At 44.2% G+C, this 21866-nt stretch overlaps 1 protein-coding gene across 3 annotated transcripts in view; it reads right to left on the reverse strand.

Annotated features, from left to right (window-relative positions):
- Positions 1–21866, reverse strand: part of macrod2 (mono-ADP ribosylhydrolase 2) — a 689196-nt gene that overhangs the window by 655528 nt on the left and 11802 nt on the right. For all 3 annotated transcript variants that reach the window (XM_083775641.1, XM_083775642.1, XM_083775640.1), the window contains exon 3: positions 21104–21226. In XM_083775641.1, the coding sequence (XP_083631767.1) occupies positions 21104–21226 (123 nt within the window). The remainder of the gene's footprint in view (positions 1–21103; positions 21227–21866) is intronic.

Consider the following 21866-nt stretch of genomic DNA (forward strand, 5'->3'; position numbering starts at 1 on the left):
TCATCCCATTATGGCTTCACAGCCGAGTGGGGTTAAACAAATGGCGTTTGTTTGAGGTCACTACTTTTTAAATCAGGTTTGGCTGCTCTCTGCCTTACATCACAACAAATCATCAGCTTGTCTATATCTACTCTATATACACGGAGCCCTCTGAACCCTCGGTGCATTAACCAGCTCTCCTCTCTCGCCCCCCTCTCGTCCCCCTCTCTTCCTCCCTCTCTTCCTCCCCCTCTCTCCCTCTCAGAAGCATTGTCTTCATCCATCTTACTTTTCATTCACTGCATTTATTATTTCCCCGAGATAGGAATGAAATTCAACCCCTTTCTTTCTCCGATTTCTTTCCTTCTGTCTTTCTTCTTTCCCCCCCGTCCGTTTAACATCACTCGTTTCTTACAGGGGCCAATGAATTGTCTCAATTTACCAGTTAATGATTTTCAATGAATATCTTCAGTAAACAAAGCCTGCTTTACACCGCGTTTGCCACGAATGCACAAAACCAAATTAATTACTTTGCGCACTCCTTTCCCCTTTGCTCCAGAAACGGGGTGTGATTTTAGAAATCGTATAGCGTTCGAAAGTTATGCTTCGGTGGCCGCCTATTTATTGGCCAGTAAAATGAGGACATTAAAAGTTTGTTGAGGGAACGCCAGCTCTTTGTGGTTAGAATGGACTCGGATGGACTGAATTCAAAGCCACAGGGCCCTGACCCAAACAATAACTCTGTGACATTGAACGGAATCATATCTCAAAGACAGTTTCATATAAACGCCCAGTACCCATATGTCCGTCACGTAGCATAGCGCAATAGCTGACATTAATGAACAGAGGGCTTTAGCTAAGGGCCCAATCCCCTAAAGCTCTACACTGTACACTGTAGAGTCTACAGTAACCGCCACACAATCACTTATGTCAACAAAAGGGAAATCCATTTCATCAAGGCGTCCAGTTAGAGGTTCATTACCATGCACACAGGCAACTACTAGAGACCCCCAGCAGCACCAGAGCTCCAGCTGATTGTTGGGAGTCCAGTGCAGCTGCCCGCAGTTTCATTATGACTGTACAACAAGCAAACCGTGTTCAATTAAAACATCAGCACAAGGCGGTTTATCAGCCTGACGTACGGCATCATAACAATTCTGCAACGCTGTGATATGTAATTGCTTTTTTAGAGCAACGACGTGGGGGGGAAATTCAAACTGCACTGACACGGTGCGAGTGCATTTCTATTTCGGCAACATGTGTTAATTTCAGCTATTAATATTGGCTTTGCTTTACAGTACAAGTAAAAAAAATACAATAGGGAATATTACTGAATTACTGAAAGTATTTAATTTGTTTAAAGTCTGGCATCTTCCAGTTCAGTATGTGTTAGGGTATTATTTCTTAATATTAGAAGCTGAATGATGTATTTGACCACTATCTTTTGTCAAGTTCAGCAATTGATGGCCAGCATATCCCTGTAGTACCATTTGAAAAGACGTCCAAGCCGTCTGTAAGAGCATCTTTGACCATCATATATTGGGTATTAGCTACATTTGTTATTGTCTCCACCAGGCCGAAGGCATGGGGAGAGAGTATGTTTTGCACTCCGTCCGTCCGCGTGTCCGTCCGTGTGTGTGTCCGTCCGTTAGCAGCTAATCTCGGCCACCGTTAACCCGGTCGATGCCACATTTTGCACACACACTCCCTGGATGCCAACGATGAACCTCTGCCCCAAACCTTCCAGAACGGCCTGTTATAGCGCCACCAGGAGGCCACTTTGTGCAAAACAAGTTTTTGCACAGCACACCTACAGATTTTGTCCACACATCACGCAAATTGGTACACAGTCTCTCTAGAGCCATTCAACCAAACCGGTCTTTCAGATTTCTCACACTCCATCCTGATTGGTTAAGATTGGCTTCCAAAGTTCACAGGAGTGCTCAGTTTCAAACAAAATGCTGCAAATCATGAACACATCGCGTGATTTCCGTGAAATTGTGCACCCACATTCCCACTAGGCCGAGGACAAAATGCCACATAAACAATTTCAACTCAACCTCAAGGTGGCGCTATAACTGGCCGAAAAGTGTTTTTACCTCTAACTGCACGGATCTGTGGATAACCTGGTGGAGACCTGTGCCCAGTTACTGACAGAAGGAGCAACACTGAGCTCTGAGTTTACGTCAGATTACTGTCCAAGTCTACTGTTAAAGTTGTTTTCTACTTAAGTATCAAGTTAAAGGTTATTCTAAGCTCCTAATTAAAAAACAAACCCTCATCAACTATTGATAGGCTTAAGGCCAGAGTTCATCCAGGTATGTTTATTTTATGAAGGAGGGGCCAGGGCACAACAAGAACTCCAGGTGGTAAAATCATATTAATAGCCTATACAGTATCTGGGTACACATCTGTGAGAACTCCATGGCCAACTTATAGAATATAAACAACTACATATGCAAGACATTTTTTCTATATGATTTATTTACTCATTTTGGAGCACACTATAGCCAATCAGCATGTGAGTCATGTCAATGTCAATCATGTAATATTCATTACAAAGCATGACTGAAATGAATATAAACTAGAAAAAGTGCCCTTCTGGGCACAGGTCTCCACCAGGTTATCCACAGATCCGTGCAGTTAGAGGTAAAAACACTTTTCGGCCAGTTATAGCGCCACCTTGAGGCTGAGTTGAAATTGTTCATGTGGCATTTTGTCCTCGGCCTAGTGGGAATGTGGGTGCACAATTTCACGGAAATCACGCGATGTGTTCATGATTTGCAGCATTTTGTTTGAAACTGAGCACTCCTGTGAACTTTGGAAGCCAATCTTAACCAATCAGGATGGAGTCTGAGAAATCTGAAAGACCCGTTTGGTTGAATGGCTCTAGAGAGACTGGGTACCAATTTGCGTGATGTTTGGATAAAATGTGTAGGTGTGCTGTGCAAAAACTTGTTTTGCACAAAGTGGCCTCCTGGTGGCGCTATAACAGGCCGTTCTGGAAATTATGGGGCAGAGGTTCATCGTTGGCATCCAGGGAGTGTGTGTGCAAAATTTGGCATCGACCGGGTTAACGGTGGCCGAGATTAGCTGCTCACGGACACACACACACACACACACACGGACGGACACACGGACGGACACACGGACGGACGGAGTGCAAAACATACTCTCCCCACATGCCTTCGGCCTGGTGGAGACAATGAGTACAAAGTTACAATATTGACAAAAATATATATATTTAACTTTTCTTTGGGGGGGGGGGGGGGGGGCTGCACCCCCTCCAATCACCTATGGTTTCATTGACATGATAAACAAATATGCATTAAGAAGATTTCACACACACACATACACACAGTACAGTAGTCACATAGTTATTTGACCTTGCAAAAAAAGAGTGTAAGGCTTGTGATTGCTGCCATGCATGTAACCCATGGGAAATAAGAAAAGTATAAAAATTATATATATATATATATATATATATATATATATATATATATGTTTTCAAACTGGGCAGCAAAGAATGAAATGAGCAGTTTACTAAATATTATTTTGGTAAACTGCCAGTACTCAAGGTCATGTGAGAACGATATAGGCCTAATAAAATCAGGTTGCTTTCCTTTCACTTAGACCCGACGCCGATTCTGAAAACTTCTGAATCCTGTACTGTGCTCTCTACTGTAGCGTACTGTGCGGGGGTCCCCGGATCATTCAGATCCCCAGGAACACGCCCAGGGTGCCAGCCCGGTTCCGCGTCCAAAACGGTCGAGAAATGACAGAGTTAACGTGCGGGGGTCCCCGGGGGTCCCTGGAACATCCACACCCCCAGGAACGCGCCCAGGGGGGGCGGTCCACTTCCGGCGAACAAAAAATAATATTTTGCTATATACTGTACATGGCAACAACTCAAAAACCTCCAAAAGGGGTTCCTGTCCTTAATGGGTTAAAGCCAAATCTTGGCTTTAACTTCCAAATCTTGACCGTCTTTCATTTCCATTGCTTGGGGGGGTTATTTAATTTAGACTGGATGCAACAAAACACGAGAGCACCAGATTGTACTATATTTAGTAGCTAACATAATCATTTAATATTCCGTAGTTTAATAATTTAATCATTTCTAAGAGGATAGCGGTTATACGTGTGCTTTTTAGTCAAGGAGGCCATTTCATTTCTACTGCATTAATAGTTATAATTAATTTCATTTCTATTGCATTAATAGCCCCTTGATATTTTTGACCTCGTAGTTCCAACCGGTGCAACACCTCCGCACGGAATACAGTAAATCATAAATGTACGCGAATGGAATTATAAGTCGAGAGAAAAATGATATCCCTCAAAGCCAAACACCACTTCATGGTCCCAGTCACATAACGTGTGGCTTTATACATTTGACCGATTTGTTACAATGTACTGCTCATTACCTAGGCGGGGCATTATACATAGAAAGCCATTATAGGAAAACCTTGCCAACCGCAGGCCTGTGTAACCGAGTACCTCATCAGCATTTCTGCAAAGGCACACACTTCTAGCCGGGGCCCCTTCCATGCCTCGCTCTCACTTGTTTCAACAGAGGTTTACATCATCCACAGAACGTACCGATTAACTGCCAAAAAATGAGGGAACTGAGAAAGAAAACCCGGGGACAAGTAGAACAGAAGCAGTCAGAATGAAACTGGCGCTGAAAGAGAGTGTATTGTAAAATAAAAAGGGCCAGTGTGGGTCGCCAGCTGGCCAAATCAACCATATAGTCAAGACTTTGCCAGAAATTGCAGATCGACAAGCTGACGGCATGCCGCGGAGAGCCGGCGATCGATGTGTCGTGAGCTTGCAGATTGGCTATTTCTGGTGGGCAACACCGCCGTACGGCAGAGTATATAAATCAGGCTTTTCAGGGCCAACCAGAGGGGATTGTGCAGAGGAACAGTCACCGGTCACCGCTCGACAACGTCCCACAATCCCTCTGCTTTCATGCTGCCTTCGTTCTGCTACTAAAGAACTCTTTCTACTCTCCCTCCAAACATCTCTATAAAAGAAAACACACACTGACACCTTTTTTTCTCTCTTCTTTCTTTGCTGCAGAGTAAAGACACAAACACATGCATGAAGCTTGTATGCACACACACGACCACAAACATAATGTGCACATTGGCGTGACTACCACATAGGCCATAGAGAGAGAGAGAGAGAGAGATGCTCTGCTGCCAATTTCTATTTTCCCACGCATTGCTTTAATGCATCTAACATGTCAAATCAAATACAAGTCATCTTGTCCTCAAAAAGCCTCTCAAGACTGCGGGAAAAACAAACCAGATTTTGTCCACATGTAATCTGTGTTCTTTCAAAAAGAAAAGCCAGACACTAGTGGAAGTGCAGCATTCCAACGACGGTGCAGGAGAGTGTTTAAAGGCTTGACATTTGCAGCCCAAAACAAGTCCCTGGAGACATATCTGCCAAGAGGGGAGAAGATATGTCAGAGGGGAGCCGAGAATGGGATTTACAGTAAACCACTCATTTATACTTCATTGCACCGCCGTAAATACGTGACGTGTAGCGTGCTTATCGCTTGGAAATCTGTTGTTTATGGCGAACAACACCGCTGGGCGACGATGTATAAATTAGGGTTTAGTAGTTGCAGAGAACACACACACACACACACACACACACAGAAAGTACATTTACTTAAGTCGTTTTTAGGTACTTTACTTGAGTATTTCCAATTTCCAATACTTTTACTTCTAGCTATTTTCTAAAGATTTTGTACACACTCACTTCTGCACAGTGAGTACTTTTACTCTTAGTACTTTAAGTAAATGTTGATGCCAATACTTTTGTACTTTTACTTGAGTACATTTTGAATACGGGACTTCTACTTGTAAGGCGTGAATTCCGTTTGAGTCCGAGCATAGGCATGGTAACGCCTCGCCTGCCTGTGATTGGCCTACCGACACTGCCCGTCTTGACTGTCCTCCGAGGTGGATATGCTGGATAGTCTGATGCGAGGTTACTCTGTGGTGGGAAATAATACAAGTAGTATGGTATGATACAAGAAAATGCTAACTTGTACGTTTTATTTTTGTAGAAGAGGCAAATTAATATTGTTTATGCCGTTTGCTTTGATGGAATTGAACATGCACGCCATAATATGATTTGGGTGTGTTCTAAAATAAAGTGTTTGTGTTGATTATTGTGTAATTTGTTTGCATATGTAAACTTGAAACATTATTGTACTATAAAAAGGTCTATTTTCCCTTCGTCTTTATCCTTTTTAGTGTAATAGTATTAGTTTACTATAATTAGATTAATACACGATAATCAAGCATTTTATTTATAACACACCCAAATCCGTGCCAAGCTGTCATTGTCTTGTAGCCGACAGTCAAGACGGGCAGTGTCAGTAGACCAATCACAGGCAGGCATGGCGTTGCCATGCCTATGCTCGGACACAAACGGAATTCACGCACTTGTAACGGAGTACATCAATATTGCAGATGCTTTTACTTAAGTAAAAACATTTGAGTACTTTTTCCGCCACTGCAGCTCACACACACACACACACACACACACACACACACACACACACACACACACACACACACACACACACACACACACACACACACACACACACACACACACACACACACACACACACACACACACACACACACACACACACACACACACACACACACACACACACACACACACACACACACACACCCCTCCCATCTCAAGCCCACTCCACTTCTCTCAGCCACTTCAGCCATTAGTAGGCACCCACGGAGCCACAGTGCCCCCTGTAGGAGCTTTCCATCATCGCGTCCAGTCATGCCTTGGCTGGCTCTCTCGCCCAGCAACTCCTCCTGACACCTGTGGATTTTTTATGGGACCTTTACCTGCACCTCTCACTGCTAAAACAGAGACATTTCATTTCCTTCTGCTAGAGTGGAGACGTGGCCTCGCTGCCAGCACCCCTTGTACCAGCAGCACGCACACACAGTCACAAACACACACACACACACAGAATGAAGTGTGTTATTGTTCATTTTTTTATTCTCTAGTCACAGCTACCGGTCACGGAAAGCACTGTTCACGCTTCATGCTCAATAAACACAGCCTGCAAATAACTGAACTAGAACCCAAAAGGAATGAGAAAATATATACTATTAAATACTAAAACATCAATTGACTTATAAGAGGGATGTCAAATCTCCACACTTGATGCCCCTTATTTCAGTTTTCTAGGGCGTTGATGTTTTTATGTCTTTCACCTCAACATTGTCATTATTTGTAGGAGTTACGGTCCCCGCTACGTAAAGGACAAAGGAAGGATAAGGAGAGGGATAGAGGGTTATATGAGAGAGAGAGAGAGAGAGAGAGAGAGAGAGAGGCTGTCTTCCCTGCAGACAAAGCCTCTCTCGTCCCTGTCTGAGTGCAACACTCACAATTACTCAAGAGGCCTGATGGATGGATGTGGGGGAGTGATGGTGGTGGGGGGGGGGGACTACGGCAAGGTGTTTTCTACCATGCGTGTTTCAGGAATGGAGACAGAGGGGGGGGGGGGGGGGGGGCTTGAGTGAAAGTAGAAAAGTGTTGTCCTCAAAATGTACCAAAAGTACCAAAAGAAAAGTACTGAAGGGGTCCCAGGTGGTACCCAGATAAATGGAGTGTTGGGAACCAAATGGACCCTTATTAGATCGTAAACTCTTGAGTGCAACATGAAACCAAATGGACCCGTTTCATTCTAGCCTCTGAAGAGTTAAATTATTGTAAAACACCTGCATTATTCTACATAAGTCCACACAATTAGAGCATGTAAAATAATTCTCTCCTATGGTACCAACATCAATACAGCATGGAATTGTGGACAAAATGTTATGTTTTGTGGCTAAATGTCATCAAATGGTGGTCCGTGGCTCAAATGCAGAATAAATAACGGGCCTAGATATGAAAATGGATGAAAACCCCTGCTATAGCTGCTGAATATAGCCCAAAAAAACGCAGGAGCTGCCAGGTCTGCGGCTCTCCTCTCCTCCTCCACAAAGATGACTTATACTGTACGTCTTCCCGTTCGACCAGGGGAGGAGGAGGAGAACGAGTCGGGACCCGACCTCCCCCTCCGCGAGGGGCCTCTTCGTCATGAGCACTGGCCACGGCGCAGGAAGCACTACATCAATTTCACTGCCGAAGCATTCCTCCCTCCTCAACCACGCGAGGAGTCGTATGTGTGAGTCGAGTTGTGCGGTTTGCACGTGCAGCCTGTGTTTGTGCTGTGTGTGTGTGTGTGTGTGGTGAGGGTTGTGTAGTTACGGCACAAAAATGCAGACATACCGAGAGGCCGGGGCTTAAAACACTCAATACGGTCATACACCATTAACACTCCCGGCGGCAATAGGGGGGACATTTTTCCTAAGTGCCGGACGGATACACACCGACAACACGGATCCACATGATTACTTTCCATTAGCCCCGCCGAGTCGTATGAAAAAGTATTCTCCGTTTTGGGGAGAGAGGCGGCGCCGGCCGGGTGCTGCGCCAACGAACACGTATACCGTGGTCAGCCATGGACATCATGCAGGTAAACAACGATGGAAAAATAAACTAAACGCGAGGGAGAGAGCGTGGAATTGTTCACAGCTGCAAGGACCCGGACACAACAACCCGTGTGCGTCATTTAACCGAATGGACCTTCACGGATCCGTTTGGTTGCGAACGAATACTGAGGATTTTGTTTGTGTGTGCGCGTGTGTGTGTGTGTGTGTGTGTGTGTGTGTGTATGTGTCGTAAGGAGGCTCTCATGAAGCTGGTACTATTGACCCGGGCCTTTAGGAACAGGATTCAGTGCAGTCCACTCGCCCCCGCCGCAGTCATTTCACTGTTCAACAGAGCAGCAACTTCTCTCCAGACAAGGGGCATCGATTTTCATTCCTCGTGTGACAGTGCAACCATCACAAGTTTGCACAAGAAGTTAGCAGTCGGACTGTGCTGTGTGTGCATCATGTAAATACACATCGTCGTGTGTACAGTGGGCTCTATTGTCGTCTATGCTAAAACCCCTTATCCCTAAACTATACTTTGCCTTTCTTTTTTTTAACCATTTTGAAAAACATTTTTTAATGGTTAAAATAGCCAATCTACAAGCTCCCAACATGTCGATGTAGATTGGCTATTTTAACTATTCAAAAATGATTTTCAAAATAGTTAAAAAAAAAGCGAAGTAGTTTAGGAATAAGGGGTTTAGCATGGACCGAAATAGAGCCCAGTAGGTTCGCCAGTCTCAACAGGCATATACTGTACATGTCCAACATGTGACAGACGGACAGAAAATAATGGCCTTTCCGGTGTCCACACCAAACGATAACTATAACCATATAACAATAACGCTAATTATGTGAGCATCCACGCTGATGATGTTGTTACGGTTGTGGCGTGGACTCTGCCGTCGTCTACTTGAGTGTGAGAACGATAGTTATGGTTAATTGGTTATAGCTTAGTGCAAAAGGCCCTTACTGTAAGAGTGCGTACGTGGCTGTGTAAAAAAAGAAAAAGGGCGAAAGTACGCCGTGATGGACTGCGAGGCTGAGCGAGGCAGACCGAGACAGAGATAGAGAGAGAGAGGGGGACCTTCAAACGGCGTGAGAATAAATTGCAGCCATATAGCGGCGGCTGCATCTCTCAGGGAGGTACAGTATAGCACAGGGTGTGAATCTACAGAGAGAGAGAGAGAGCGAGGGGGAGACAGATCGACTCGTGCAGTCACACTCTCTTGGGGCTCTCGGGCTGTGTGTTGTCACGGTCTAACGGAAAGTAATGGAGAGCCCGGGCTACGGCAGCGCCGACAGGAGGATGCCACGCCACGCCAACGGACTCCCAGACTTCATGAATTACTAAAGGGGTGAAAAGCCCACCTGTCCAAAAAAAAAAGAAAAAAGGGGGCTCTCAATTTCACTTCATGCCACACCAGGATGTCGACTAAAAGGCTGCGACGGTGGTGGTGAGACATGCGTCGCCGGTAACGTACTGGACCACAGTGCGAATTATATAGACCAGTGGTTCTCAAAGTGGGGCCCTGGGACCCCCAGGGGGTCCTTGAAGGAGTTCCAGGGGGTCCCCAGCTAAATGATAGTTTGGAACCAAATGGATCCTTATGGGTCTCTAACTCCGTGTACAAATGGAGTGTACAAATGGAACCAAATGGACCCTAGCTGGTCAATTTGGTTCCATTTGTACACTCTCAAGAGTTAAATTAACATTTATGGGGGTCCGTAGCCTAATTCATGTCAAACTGGGGGTCCTTGAAATTAAACGGGTTGAGAATCACTGATAGAGCCGTACACATCTTCTCTTATGGGGGTCCCTGGCATATCTCTTCAAATGGGGTCCACACTCCGCAGGCTAATTAGTAGAGAATTGTAGAGCATTGGGGGTCCTTGACATGAAAAAGTTTGGGAACCACTGAGATAGACAGATGATGCAATGAACACCAATTTTGCCTACATTTGTTCCAAGACAGTGTAAACAAGATGGGGTCTAATAACAACACAGCCTCCCTGAGGATCTCTGATGTCTTGTTGATCAGATGGCGTCGGTCTTGCCCAAACATGGCAGCGAGCGTGCACAAGAAATGTCAGTCCAGTAGTTGGTTTGCGAGATAGATAGGCTGCACACACGGAAACTCTTCTGGACGGTTCGCCCCCTAGGTGCAAAACGGAGATGAGAATAGGATGTGAAATATGGCAACAAGACCTTTAGACGTGCCCTAAAGTTGTCGATTCAGACAATGCGAGGTCTAACTTTGTGGAGCCATCCTTTCTAGTTCCTATCAGATGAAAGTTTGTGAAAGTGAAAGAAAATGTGTCATGGTTGGCTACTTTTCTTTCTGAACTTCTATTCTATTTTAGCGGGTTAAAAATAGAAAGAAAATAAATTACAGTAGTACTCAGAAGGTTATCCTCAAACTAATTAGACAGTCAGTGTTATTCATTTTAAGACTTGTGACAAAAGAGGCACATAATGTACCTTGGATTTACTTGACACAATTACGGTATACAGAGAAATGTGTGTCCATGTAACTGAGTCTAAACATAGTCCTAAATGAACTCTCATGGGTTCCATTTGGGGCAATTTTTACAATCTCAGAATTAAATTAAGGATTCGGCTGGATCTCGTAACTGCTGCAGGGGGCTTTTCAATAATAATAAAAAAACACCCTCTGAGTTACCCTTTTAGTTTCATTTCATTATTCAAATTTCAGCCCTTTCATACGAGTCTGATAATGCCACAGAGGAGTTCACATATCCGCAGCAATTAGTGTTGCCATTTCCACTAACTAACCACACTGACAAGGCGTTGGTTTCAACAGAACAATTGAAATAGCACGCGTAAAGTCATTTTCACAACTCATGTCGCCTCCCCTGAATCTCACCTCACTCAACAACATGAGGGGAGGCTTTAAGCAGAATTGAGGTTAATTGCTATACGAGGATTTAATTTCATGCCATTGCCGTCTGATATTACCCGCATGACATCAGCATTCAGAAAGGAGAAGAATAAAAAGTGGTCTGTTATAGAGCGGAGCGGTCATTATCCAGAAATAACACACAGTGATTGACTACTCAGAATAAAGCATTCAACCAAGTGTAATAATAAGTGGCGTGGCAGATAGAGGTAGGGATTGGATTGGGTATGTCATACACCCCAAACAGGTATGGACTAGTACGTATGATAATGCTAAACACAGGCTGACGGCAGGGCATGTATTGTACACAGTGCCTTCCTGTATACATACTATATCCTGCTTATAGAGTATATTATGACAGTGAAAGCAGTGCACAATGGAGAAATGGCAAACCTGATTTATATTCCTTCGTACGCAAGTAACTGATTTTAAAGCAATACATTTCAACATTTGATGCAACTAAAATTATATAGAGGCCCGGGTATGCACATGCATAAGGTGGCATGGCAAATCGAGTGGCAAAGTCAGTTTAATGTCGTTTAAACTGAATGCCACTGTATTCTAACCTGCAAGGGTAAAAAAGGAAAGGAAAGGTACTATGTTTACCCAGGGTAACTGGACTAAGCTCAATAACTTGTTTACAGCCAGGCCCTGCTCATAGAACATTTCATGGTAGGGGTTCAATGCCTTGTCCAAGGGCACTTCAGTCGTGGTAATTTTAACGTGCCGGTCCGGGGATACGAACTAGCAACCTTCCGATATCAAGACCGCTCCGCAAACCGTTCAGCCACCGCTGCCCTGGGTCACTCTTAGGGCGCTTTCACACCCAAAGTTCGCTTAGAAGGTCCGGATCAAGGACCAAGGACCAAATATTTGCATTTTGATTTTGGTCCGTTTGGTGTTCACACTGGACTTTGTAAAGCGTACCAAATATGTAAACAAATGACACGTGGACATGTTAAGCGAACCAAATAGTGGGGGGGAAAAGAACATGAGGGGAAATCACTGTCTACAATTTTTGCAGGGGCAACCTTCAGTCACACAGAGAGAGAAGAGAACAGCAACATGACAGGCAGCAACAACTTGCTATTGCATTCATTCTTATTAATTATTTTATTAGCCAAATAAGAGCAACAGATGAACAGAGGAGCAGGTGTTTGAACAATAATGTGCTTGCTGCTGAATGCTGATGCATAAATTCACGGAGACGTATAGCCTACAACAAGGTATCCCCGATAAAAAGGACTTTTCTTCCATGTGTGCACCTTCACCCATGTTATTTCTGCGCATCAAATCGGCGCCGCGGCGGGCATTTCCATGTCATCTTATGGTTTGGTCAGTTGGTTATTGAGCTTCAAGTCAGAACAGCTCCGCTGCAGCTAATTGAGTTGACCTAGTTTTACGTCTTTTGCTATAGTGATGTAATCAATTAATCATTTGGGACCACATGTGTATAGCTTATTTAACATTGGCTTTTTCTCGATACCTGCGGCCTGCGCGACATGGATGATTTTAAATATTTCTCTGTCTCTGCGTCTCTCCCATATAAATATATGGGTCTCTCCCCCAGTCCCCTCATGTGCGTGCGCGCCCACGCGCCCACAGACACACACACACACACACACACACACACACACACACACAAAAAGGAGGGGACACGAGTTGAAAGAGAAACTCGCATGAAGACTCATGCATCGCAGATTCGCATGCGTGGCGGCGGCCGGCGCATGATTAAAATAAACAGATCTACAAGCTAACATCGTGTGCCATACCGTGCACCATTCCATGTCGATAACTTGTACATTTTGCGCATGTGAACCTCGTATGCTGCGCTGCGCCTCGACATATACTGTATGCGTCTACTATTAAAATCAGACTGTCAGCTGTCATATGATCCCCGTAAAAAAATACATGCTTTTATAACTATAATTATTAATGCAGCCTCACAACTGCCGACGCCCGAGGGCTATTTTGCCTATCGTCCTGTATTTGGTCCTCTATAAAGTCCGAATGCATTCACACCAGTAACGAACCGCACCGTGGTTCGTTTGGAAGCGAACCGAGTTCGGCCTTTTTTAGCGGACCATGGTTCGTTTCTTTGATCCGCACCAGAGTTCGTATGCACGTTCACACCAACCGAACCAAAGGGGTAAGCGGACCATGGTTCGTTTTAAACGAACCAAACATGTCCGGTGTGAAAGCGCCCTTACTCTCTCATCATCACAACTCAGTGTACAAATAATGGAACCAAATGGATCCATAACTCAGAGAGTGTACAAATAAAGCCAAATGGACCAATTGTGCACTCCGAGACTCTATTTTACTGGGTAGGCTACATCATCATCACATCTGTTGATGTGGCCGTTACTTAAGTATCCCAATACGGACTGAGAGAAACCTATAACCTCTCTCTGATGCTCATCTCAAACCTCTTCTGCCTTTAGTTGGTTTTTTTAATAGCGCTCATAACCACAATTCCTTGTGCACGCACGTCGCACACACACACACACACACACACACACACACGCAGCACACTAAATTGGCTCATGTAAAAACTAACGAAATAAATAAAGAAAGAAGCAATCTTTAGTGCAGAAAGATGGGAAAGGTTTACAACGGGTAATGGATCGGGAGTCAACCCCTGTGTATAATTACCACACAGTCATTATTAGAGAGAGAGGCGGGAAAAAGTGCTCCTCTACACTTTGCGTCGCTATCTTTATGACCTCATTCTCGTCGGAGAGAGAGTGGGACGCGTGAACTCCACGTGAACTTGAGCAGAGAAAAACGACAGGCATTAAGTTGTGTTTAACCCATTCAGGACTGACACCAGATTCTACAAAATGTCTTCTAAGTCCTGACAGTGTTCTGAAAACCCTGTTTCTACTGTGTCCTGTGGTTCTCAAGCTATTTCATGTCAAGGAGCCCCAGAATGATATGTATTTGGCCCCCCGACACCCATCTGAAAATGTTGTTCCAGAATATATATTCAAAGAATTGCACACGTTTTCATGACCTTTCAAAAATAGCAGATCTACAAGCTCGCTATGAGCTTGTAAGTCTGCTATTTTTCAATAGCTAAAGTATAACTTTTTATAAGCTTAAAAACATCAAAAGGGCTTCCCGTCCTGAATTGGTTAAAATGTAAAGGCAACATAAATCATGTGGATTAACTCCCGACTAGTCCTGCTAGATCTTCTTTTCATTATTCAGCTCATCTACCCTTTGAAACCCACGGCCCGATCATCGGCATTCCTCTCAGATACTGCCTGATATCATGCTGAAAGATATACGGTAAGAAGATACACAAAAACAAATGCAACGGATTATCAATCACTGAAATTGCCTGCTATTCACAAGGTCTTTGTGAGATAAAATGACAGGTGTACAGTGCGTCTACGGCCGTTTGATCATGCATGCCATGGCTCAGACAGACACTAATGAGAAAAACCTATCCTCTGTATGAATCCAGAGCCGTCTGCCACTCAAACTCGGTGGATCAATACCAAACAGCTCCGTCTGCTCTCTGGAGGTAAAAACAAGTTAATTCAGACGGCGTACCGAATGCAAACTGACGAGGCATGCACTCCCTGATATCTGTTGTACACATTCTCTTATACACAAGTCCCTGTTTCTCTACTACACAGCCATTTAACGGTTTGTTTTTTTAAATCAATACCACTGGTGCTCAAAGTGGGGTCTGGTACGCCTGCAGGGGTCCTTGAGGGCCTTCGCAATTTCCCGGGGGTCCCCATGCAGCAAAACAGGGAACGGCTTAAACGCCATTTTAGTTTTGTTCTCCAAGTCTCTCGGGACACAGTGGGGGGTGCAGCATGCAACTGCTTGGAAACAGGCCCAGGGTCTGACCAGCCCCTTGGCCGGGTCGCCTGGAGGAGGGTGTCGGTTGTAAGACCGAGAAACACTCAACGATTCTAGGTTTACAACACTGATGACGTGTCCAAGTTCATGCATCAGTTGATGTTTAATTAACTGAATAACTCTGGGAGTGACAGTACCAGTAGGACAACCAGGGACCGACTGGGTGACGACCACGAAGAGGGTCAGTCAGGGACAGTCTGGAGAGACAGGGGACGGCCGGAGAGACTAGGGTGGTGAGGGTTGGCAGCCCCAAACCACTTCCTCCGTGAGGAGGAACCCAAAAGCCTAGTACAGACTGCAGTAAAACTTGCAAGGAGGGTTTAAAAATCAGCCTCGTATGGTGCAGAGGAAGAGATGTGTGCTGTGCAGCGGTGACGACGACGCACGCAACGCACAGAAGGATTCTGCACTGCTTGTGTCAGACGGAGGAGGAGCCAGGCAGCCAGTCAAACTCCCACAGCGCCAAGAGCCTCATAGTGTCGCCAACATCTCATCAGCCATCTTCCCCATTGACCGTCTCTCTGTAGCATGCCACCTGGACACCGGCCAGGGTCTGATCAGCCTTGGTCGGGTCACCCAGAGGAGGGTATACATGTTGTAAGACCCAGAAACACCCAACGATTCCAGGTTTTACAACACTGCTGTGTCCATGTGTCCAAGTTCATGGACACATGACACATCAGGGGGGGCTTGGTACAAATGTTCAAATCTACAAGTTCACAACAACAACACGGTGCATTGCGATGTGAGCTTGTAGATCTTCCATGTTATTTTTTTTATTTTTTTGAGGGGCGCAAGCCCCTTCTATGTCCAGGTTTTGGTGTGTGTCCACTGTCCACAAACTTTGTCCTACACAAACATTAAATAAATTCCCATTAACAATGGATGAATGAATGGACAATTTTACATCATAGTCGAATTACGTCAAAAATGTACAGCATAGTGTAAACACAAACATTGCGTAACAACACAAACATTGATGACAAAGGTGAGGACGCAAATTGTGATTGGCCAGAATGAGATGATGTATGATGATGTACGATGATAAGGGCGCCCCTCACTTCACACGGGTGTGATTTTTTTAAATGTTTCGACATTTTTTGTTTATTTTATCACGTTCACCTGCCACTACACAGTATAATGTCTGACATGCCAAAAAACAGAGATGCCAGGTTGTATGTGGTTAAAACACAACAAATAAGCAGGTCACACAGGGTGTGTGTGTGTGAGGGCAGCTCCATCCATCTCCAGTTGATGGAGTGTGGTGGTGGTGTGGTCATGGAGGACACATGCAGAGAGAGGGTGGGGGTGGCTGCTAGTCTCAAACAGCAGGCCGAGGCCACGCCATCTGCCTCTACCGGATGGCACGGCCCGAGATACCTTGTCCCGTTATGTCAATCCTGCCCTCCCTCCCCCCTGAGCGCTTCTCCGATTGTCAACCAGGCCGCTCAGGTGACAGCGGGAGCACCTCCTGTCCAACCCTGGACACAAGCAGAGTTAAGCAAGAATTAGGAACTCAATGAGCCCAATAATTAAACTTTAATAGGAAACATAAAGCACCCTGACACCATCTAAAAAGCTACGGGCTGCCACCATAAAACATGCAGGCTCACGCTGGCCCTCCGTTGGAATAAATGTACGCCGGCTTTTATAAATCAGGATGTTATATATTTATTTTTTCCACACTGGATTTTCATTATTATTATTTTGATCCAATCTCAATTTTTTAATGCCATTTTATCACTCCAGAGCTTTGTTTTGTTTGTTTTTGTTCCCTTTTGGCGATAAATGTTAAATAACCAAGATAAGGCTGTCTGGATTTAATCAGACACTGTCTGCTACGCAATTATCCAGACTGCATACTTAGACCCTTCCGTTTCATCTGAGTAAATGGAAGGTCAAAGAGAAGTTCCACCAATTTGCAAATGTCAACTAAAATGCAACGTTATGCTGCTACCAGAAGTGAGAACAACAATACCGTACATATACTTCTTTAAACAGCTCACTCAATCTACACCGATGCCAAAACCAACCTCCATTATATTCAGACTCTTATTATGTGCTGGCCAGATATTGGCTTACTGGCCAATGACTCTCTGCATGGCCCAAGAATGAAGAGAATAACAGATTCCAATTCTACTTCAAACGTGGCACCAGGTCTCAAAGGGACACAGCTTGATAATATGGGAGTAGAACAAAAAAGAAAAAAAGAACAGACAGATGAAAAGTGGGAAGTCTGACATACTTTCAAAAGTAGCCGTCTGGTGCAGACGTACACGATTTATTGAGCAGTACCACCACTCACTAAAAAGTCATTTAAAGGATTGATATTCTTATTAAAGCCTAATATTGGATGTATTTTTAGATGGTATTTCATGTGGCTAAAGATTAAAGAAACCCATTTTATGTCTGCTACACAGTGACTTCCATGGGAACCGATCATTGTCAAGTAAAGACAGTCCCTAGATTGTGTTACCGGAGAATCTAAAAGCTTGCCATTATTTGTTCATGTTTAATTGAATTGACATTTGCGGTGCATTCTGTCCACTTAAAAAGGTCACCGTCATGTGGTGATTAAAATGAGTTACTACTGCTTGCACTGTGGTTGGAAGGACAGCACTAAATAATAGCAGTGGTATTTTTCTTTTTTACAGTGAATATATGAATAAAGTATACAGTGCATATGACATAAAACATATGGAAATACTATACATGTAGCTCACTGGTTCTCAATGTGGCATCGGGGGACCCCCAACGGTCCTTGAGCGGGTTCTAGGGGGTCCCCAGGTAAATTACTGAATAAAAATCAACCCTTACCTTACGGGTCTGTCACTCAGAGAGAAATGGAAACAAATGGACTTTGGTTCCATTTGTATACTAAAATTACCAGTTTTGTTTTTTTACAGTCAATATTGGGGTCCCAGAGATAAACATTGTTGTATCAAACTGGGGGTCCGTGAAGTTTGAAAATCACTGCTGTAGACCAAAACCACGCCATCTCTTTCAACAGCAGGACACACTCTGGAAATCGTCAGGCAGCAATCACGGCAACCAGTGATGGAAAAAGTACCGGTACTCACTTTTGTTACTTAAGTAAACTGTAGGAAAAAAACTTTTGCACACCTAGAAATCAGGTGCGTACTGCGTAGGCCAGTGGACATCAATGAAAGGAATAGAATACACACTGTGTATTTGAATAGAATACACCAGCACACTGTGTATTTGCTCGGTACATGAGTACCTCCGGACCTTCTTCAGGCACTTAAGTAAAACCATGAATAGTGAAATGTAGAACTACTCCGTTACAAGTAAAAGTACAGTAATCAAAATAGACTTGAGTAAAAGTACTAAAGTATTGGCATCAGAATGCCCCATATCACAAGTTCGAAATGTATACAAATAATTTGAAAACAGCAGATCTACAAGTTCACAATGCGTCAAGACGCAATGTTCAGAACGGCCTGGCAGCTGGCCAGCACATAACTCAATCAGGACTCGCATGACAGGCTGTGCTCTACAAGCCTTTAATCAGTCCATCCACACAACACAAAAAAGTGTAATATTCAATCCTCATTACCATTCATTAGGCCGCAAAGGCCTCCTCACAGTTAATTAAATCACTGGCACTCTCAACCTTTATGGCTCACAGTCACACCACACTCTCACAGCCCACTCTTTATTGGCAGCATGAAACATTCCAAATCAAAATGGTACCTTTTTCTGAGACCAAATGTTTTTTTTAATTTTCTCATCCCAGGCTACGGTACTCGTTTAATTAGTGAAACCGCTTAAGAGGCTCCAAATTAAACCAAATCACCACAGAGGAGTCAGGCATCCATCGCAAAGTGAGATAATCGTGAGAATATGTTGCACTATCTCGCACTTAAGCATGATTTGTACTTTGTCGTAGGACGTCATGAACACAGATAATAGCTTGTACGTTGGTTTTCTTTGTTTTATATGAATCTGTAATACACTGGCTCTGGCACGATGCAATGCATCTGTGACATATTTCCAAATCACAGATTATGCACTATTGATTACAGCAACATATATTGCATCTACTGTACAATAAGTCTACACACACACACACTAGTATTAATTTTGTTGACTAAGACTAAAAGACAAAGTTCTTTTGTATTTAGTCAACTAAATATCACTACACAGTACACACCCTGTGTGTCTCTCTAGCATGCTGCACTAGACGCATCACTACACACCCTGTGTGTCTCTCTAGCATGCTGCACTAGACACATCACTACACACCCTGTGTGTCTCTCTAGCATGCTGCACTAGACACATCACTACACACCCTGTGTCTCTCTCTAGCATGCTGCACTAGACGCATCACTACACACCCTGTGTCTCTCTCTAGCATGCTGCACTAGACACATCACTACACACCCTGTGTCTCTCTCTAGCATGCTGCACTAGACGCATCACTACACACCCTGTGTGTCTCTCTAGCATGCTGCACTAGACGCATCACTACACACCCTGTGTCTCTCTCTAGCATGCTGCACTAGACGCATCACTACACACCCTGTGTGTCTCTCTAGCATGCTGCACTAGACGCATCACTACACACCCTGTGTCTCTCTCTAGCATGCTGCACTAGACACATCACTACACACCCTGTGTGTCTCTCTAGCATGCTGCACTAGACGCATCACTACACACCCTGTGTCTCTCTCTAGCATGCTGCACTAGACACATCACTACACACCCTGTGTCTCTCTCTAGCATGCTGCACTAGACACATCACTACACACCCTGTGTCTCTCTCTAGCATGCTGCACTAGACACATCACTACACACCCTGTGTCTCTCTCTAGCATGCTGCACTAGACACATCACTACACACCCTGCGAGCAGAGCCCAATCAATCTCAAGCAACACAATATAGAACATTTGATTAATATACGACTATGTGTGGGTTTTACAACAGCACAGACGTGTATCTGTCCAGCACGTGTCTCTCTCTCTCTCTCTCTCTCTCTTCCTTCCCCAGTGGTCAAAGCAACATTTATTTGCACTGTTACTTTGTCATCAATAGTGAGAAAAGTAATCACTCAGCAGCTTTTTGCGTTGCAAGGAGGTTGTGTGAACAACTAAGCAGAAAATGTAATAAGTTTTAAAAAAAAGAAAAAGCAGTTCTCCAGCATTCACTCCAACAGATCAGTCTCCTGAGATTATTTCCAATATGACTATTCGCTACTCTGTCACCGCTGAGAACAGAGAGGGGAAGTTACTTTCAGTGATTTCAGGAAAGGCACCGCCAGCAAAAATAAGTAAAATAAATAATGGCATAGTTAGTGGTCCAGTGGTGTGTGGAAGTGATCAATGCCATCAAATCTCCATATGAGAGTCTGACTAAAACTAAGACGAGAAATGGTCGTCAATTAACCTTTTTTCACTGACGAAAACTAAATACAAATAAAAACTAGACTAAAATGTTAGGAAGGGACTTAAACCAGACCAACGCCAAAACATTCCGGGTGACTAAAATGTGACTAAAACTAAATGAAAACTATTCAAGAGACTATAGTAACTATAGGACTAAAACTAAAATCTAAATGTGCTGCCAAAAACAACACTGCCATGCATTCCAGTCCATTCTACTCATGGCTTGTGTACTGTGCTGTGAGTGAGCAATGTCTCATGATGAACCAGCAATTCCTGGATTGCAACACTAGAGGGCAGTCGAACACAATTTAAGAGCTGAGGCTTTGCGAGCAGCAAACAGTATTAAAGTTAGTTGAGGGAGCAGCGTCCTCGCCTTACCAGCGTTGACGATGGCATCCACCTCCAGCCCGGTGATGTCTCCTTTGTAGAGAGATACTTTGTCACTCACTCTTGCGCCGCCGCCCGTGATCTCCTTTCCTTCCTCCTCCTCGTCGTCATTCACTGAAATACAAAACACAACATTTTAATCCATGATGGGGAACTCAATTAAGTCTGATTCACAAAAGGGATGGTTTGCAATGAGACAAGGGATTTTAATGCCCACATGGAGACAAAAAGCGCTCAACAGTTTCTCGGTCTAAGACAATGCCTTAAATAAACATGCTCTTATTGCATAATGGGTCACATGACTGTCCAGTGTAAACACGGCTGTGCGTGTGCGTGTGTAATGATCGGTGTGTTATCAGTGGAATTTATATGAGCACAACGCACTGATACTCTTGCACCTTAATATCTAATGGCCTATGAACAGTATACCTGCTATGCTCATGTACCTTATTTAATAATAATGTGCATGCATAATAAAATGTTCAGATGGATATGCCACACACACACACACACACACACACACACACACACACACACACACACACACACACACACACACACACACACACACACACACACACACACACACACACACACACACACACACACACACACACACACACACACACACACAGTGGCTCAGGAGGTAGAGCAGGTCGTCCAATGATCCATGGGATAGCGGTTCGAATCCCGGCTCCTCCTGTCTACATGTCGAAGTGTCCTTGGGCAAGACACTGAACCCCAAATTGCTCCC

Source organism: Protomyctophum parallelum (genome assembly GCF_964188405.1).
Source record: "Protomyctophum parallelum genome assembly, chromosome: 10".
NCBI lineage: Eukaryota > Metazoa > Chordata > Actinopteri > Myctophiformes > Myctophidae > Protomyctophum > Protomyctophum parallelum.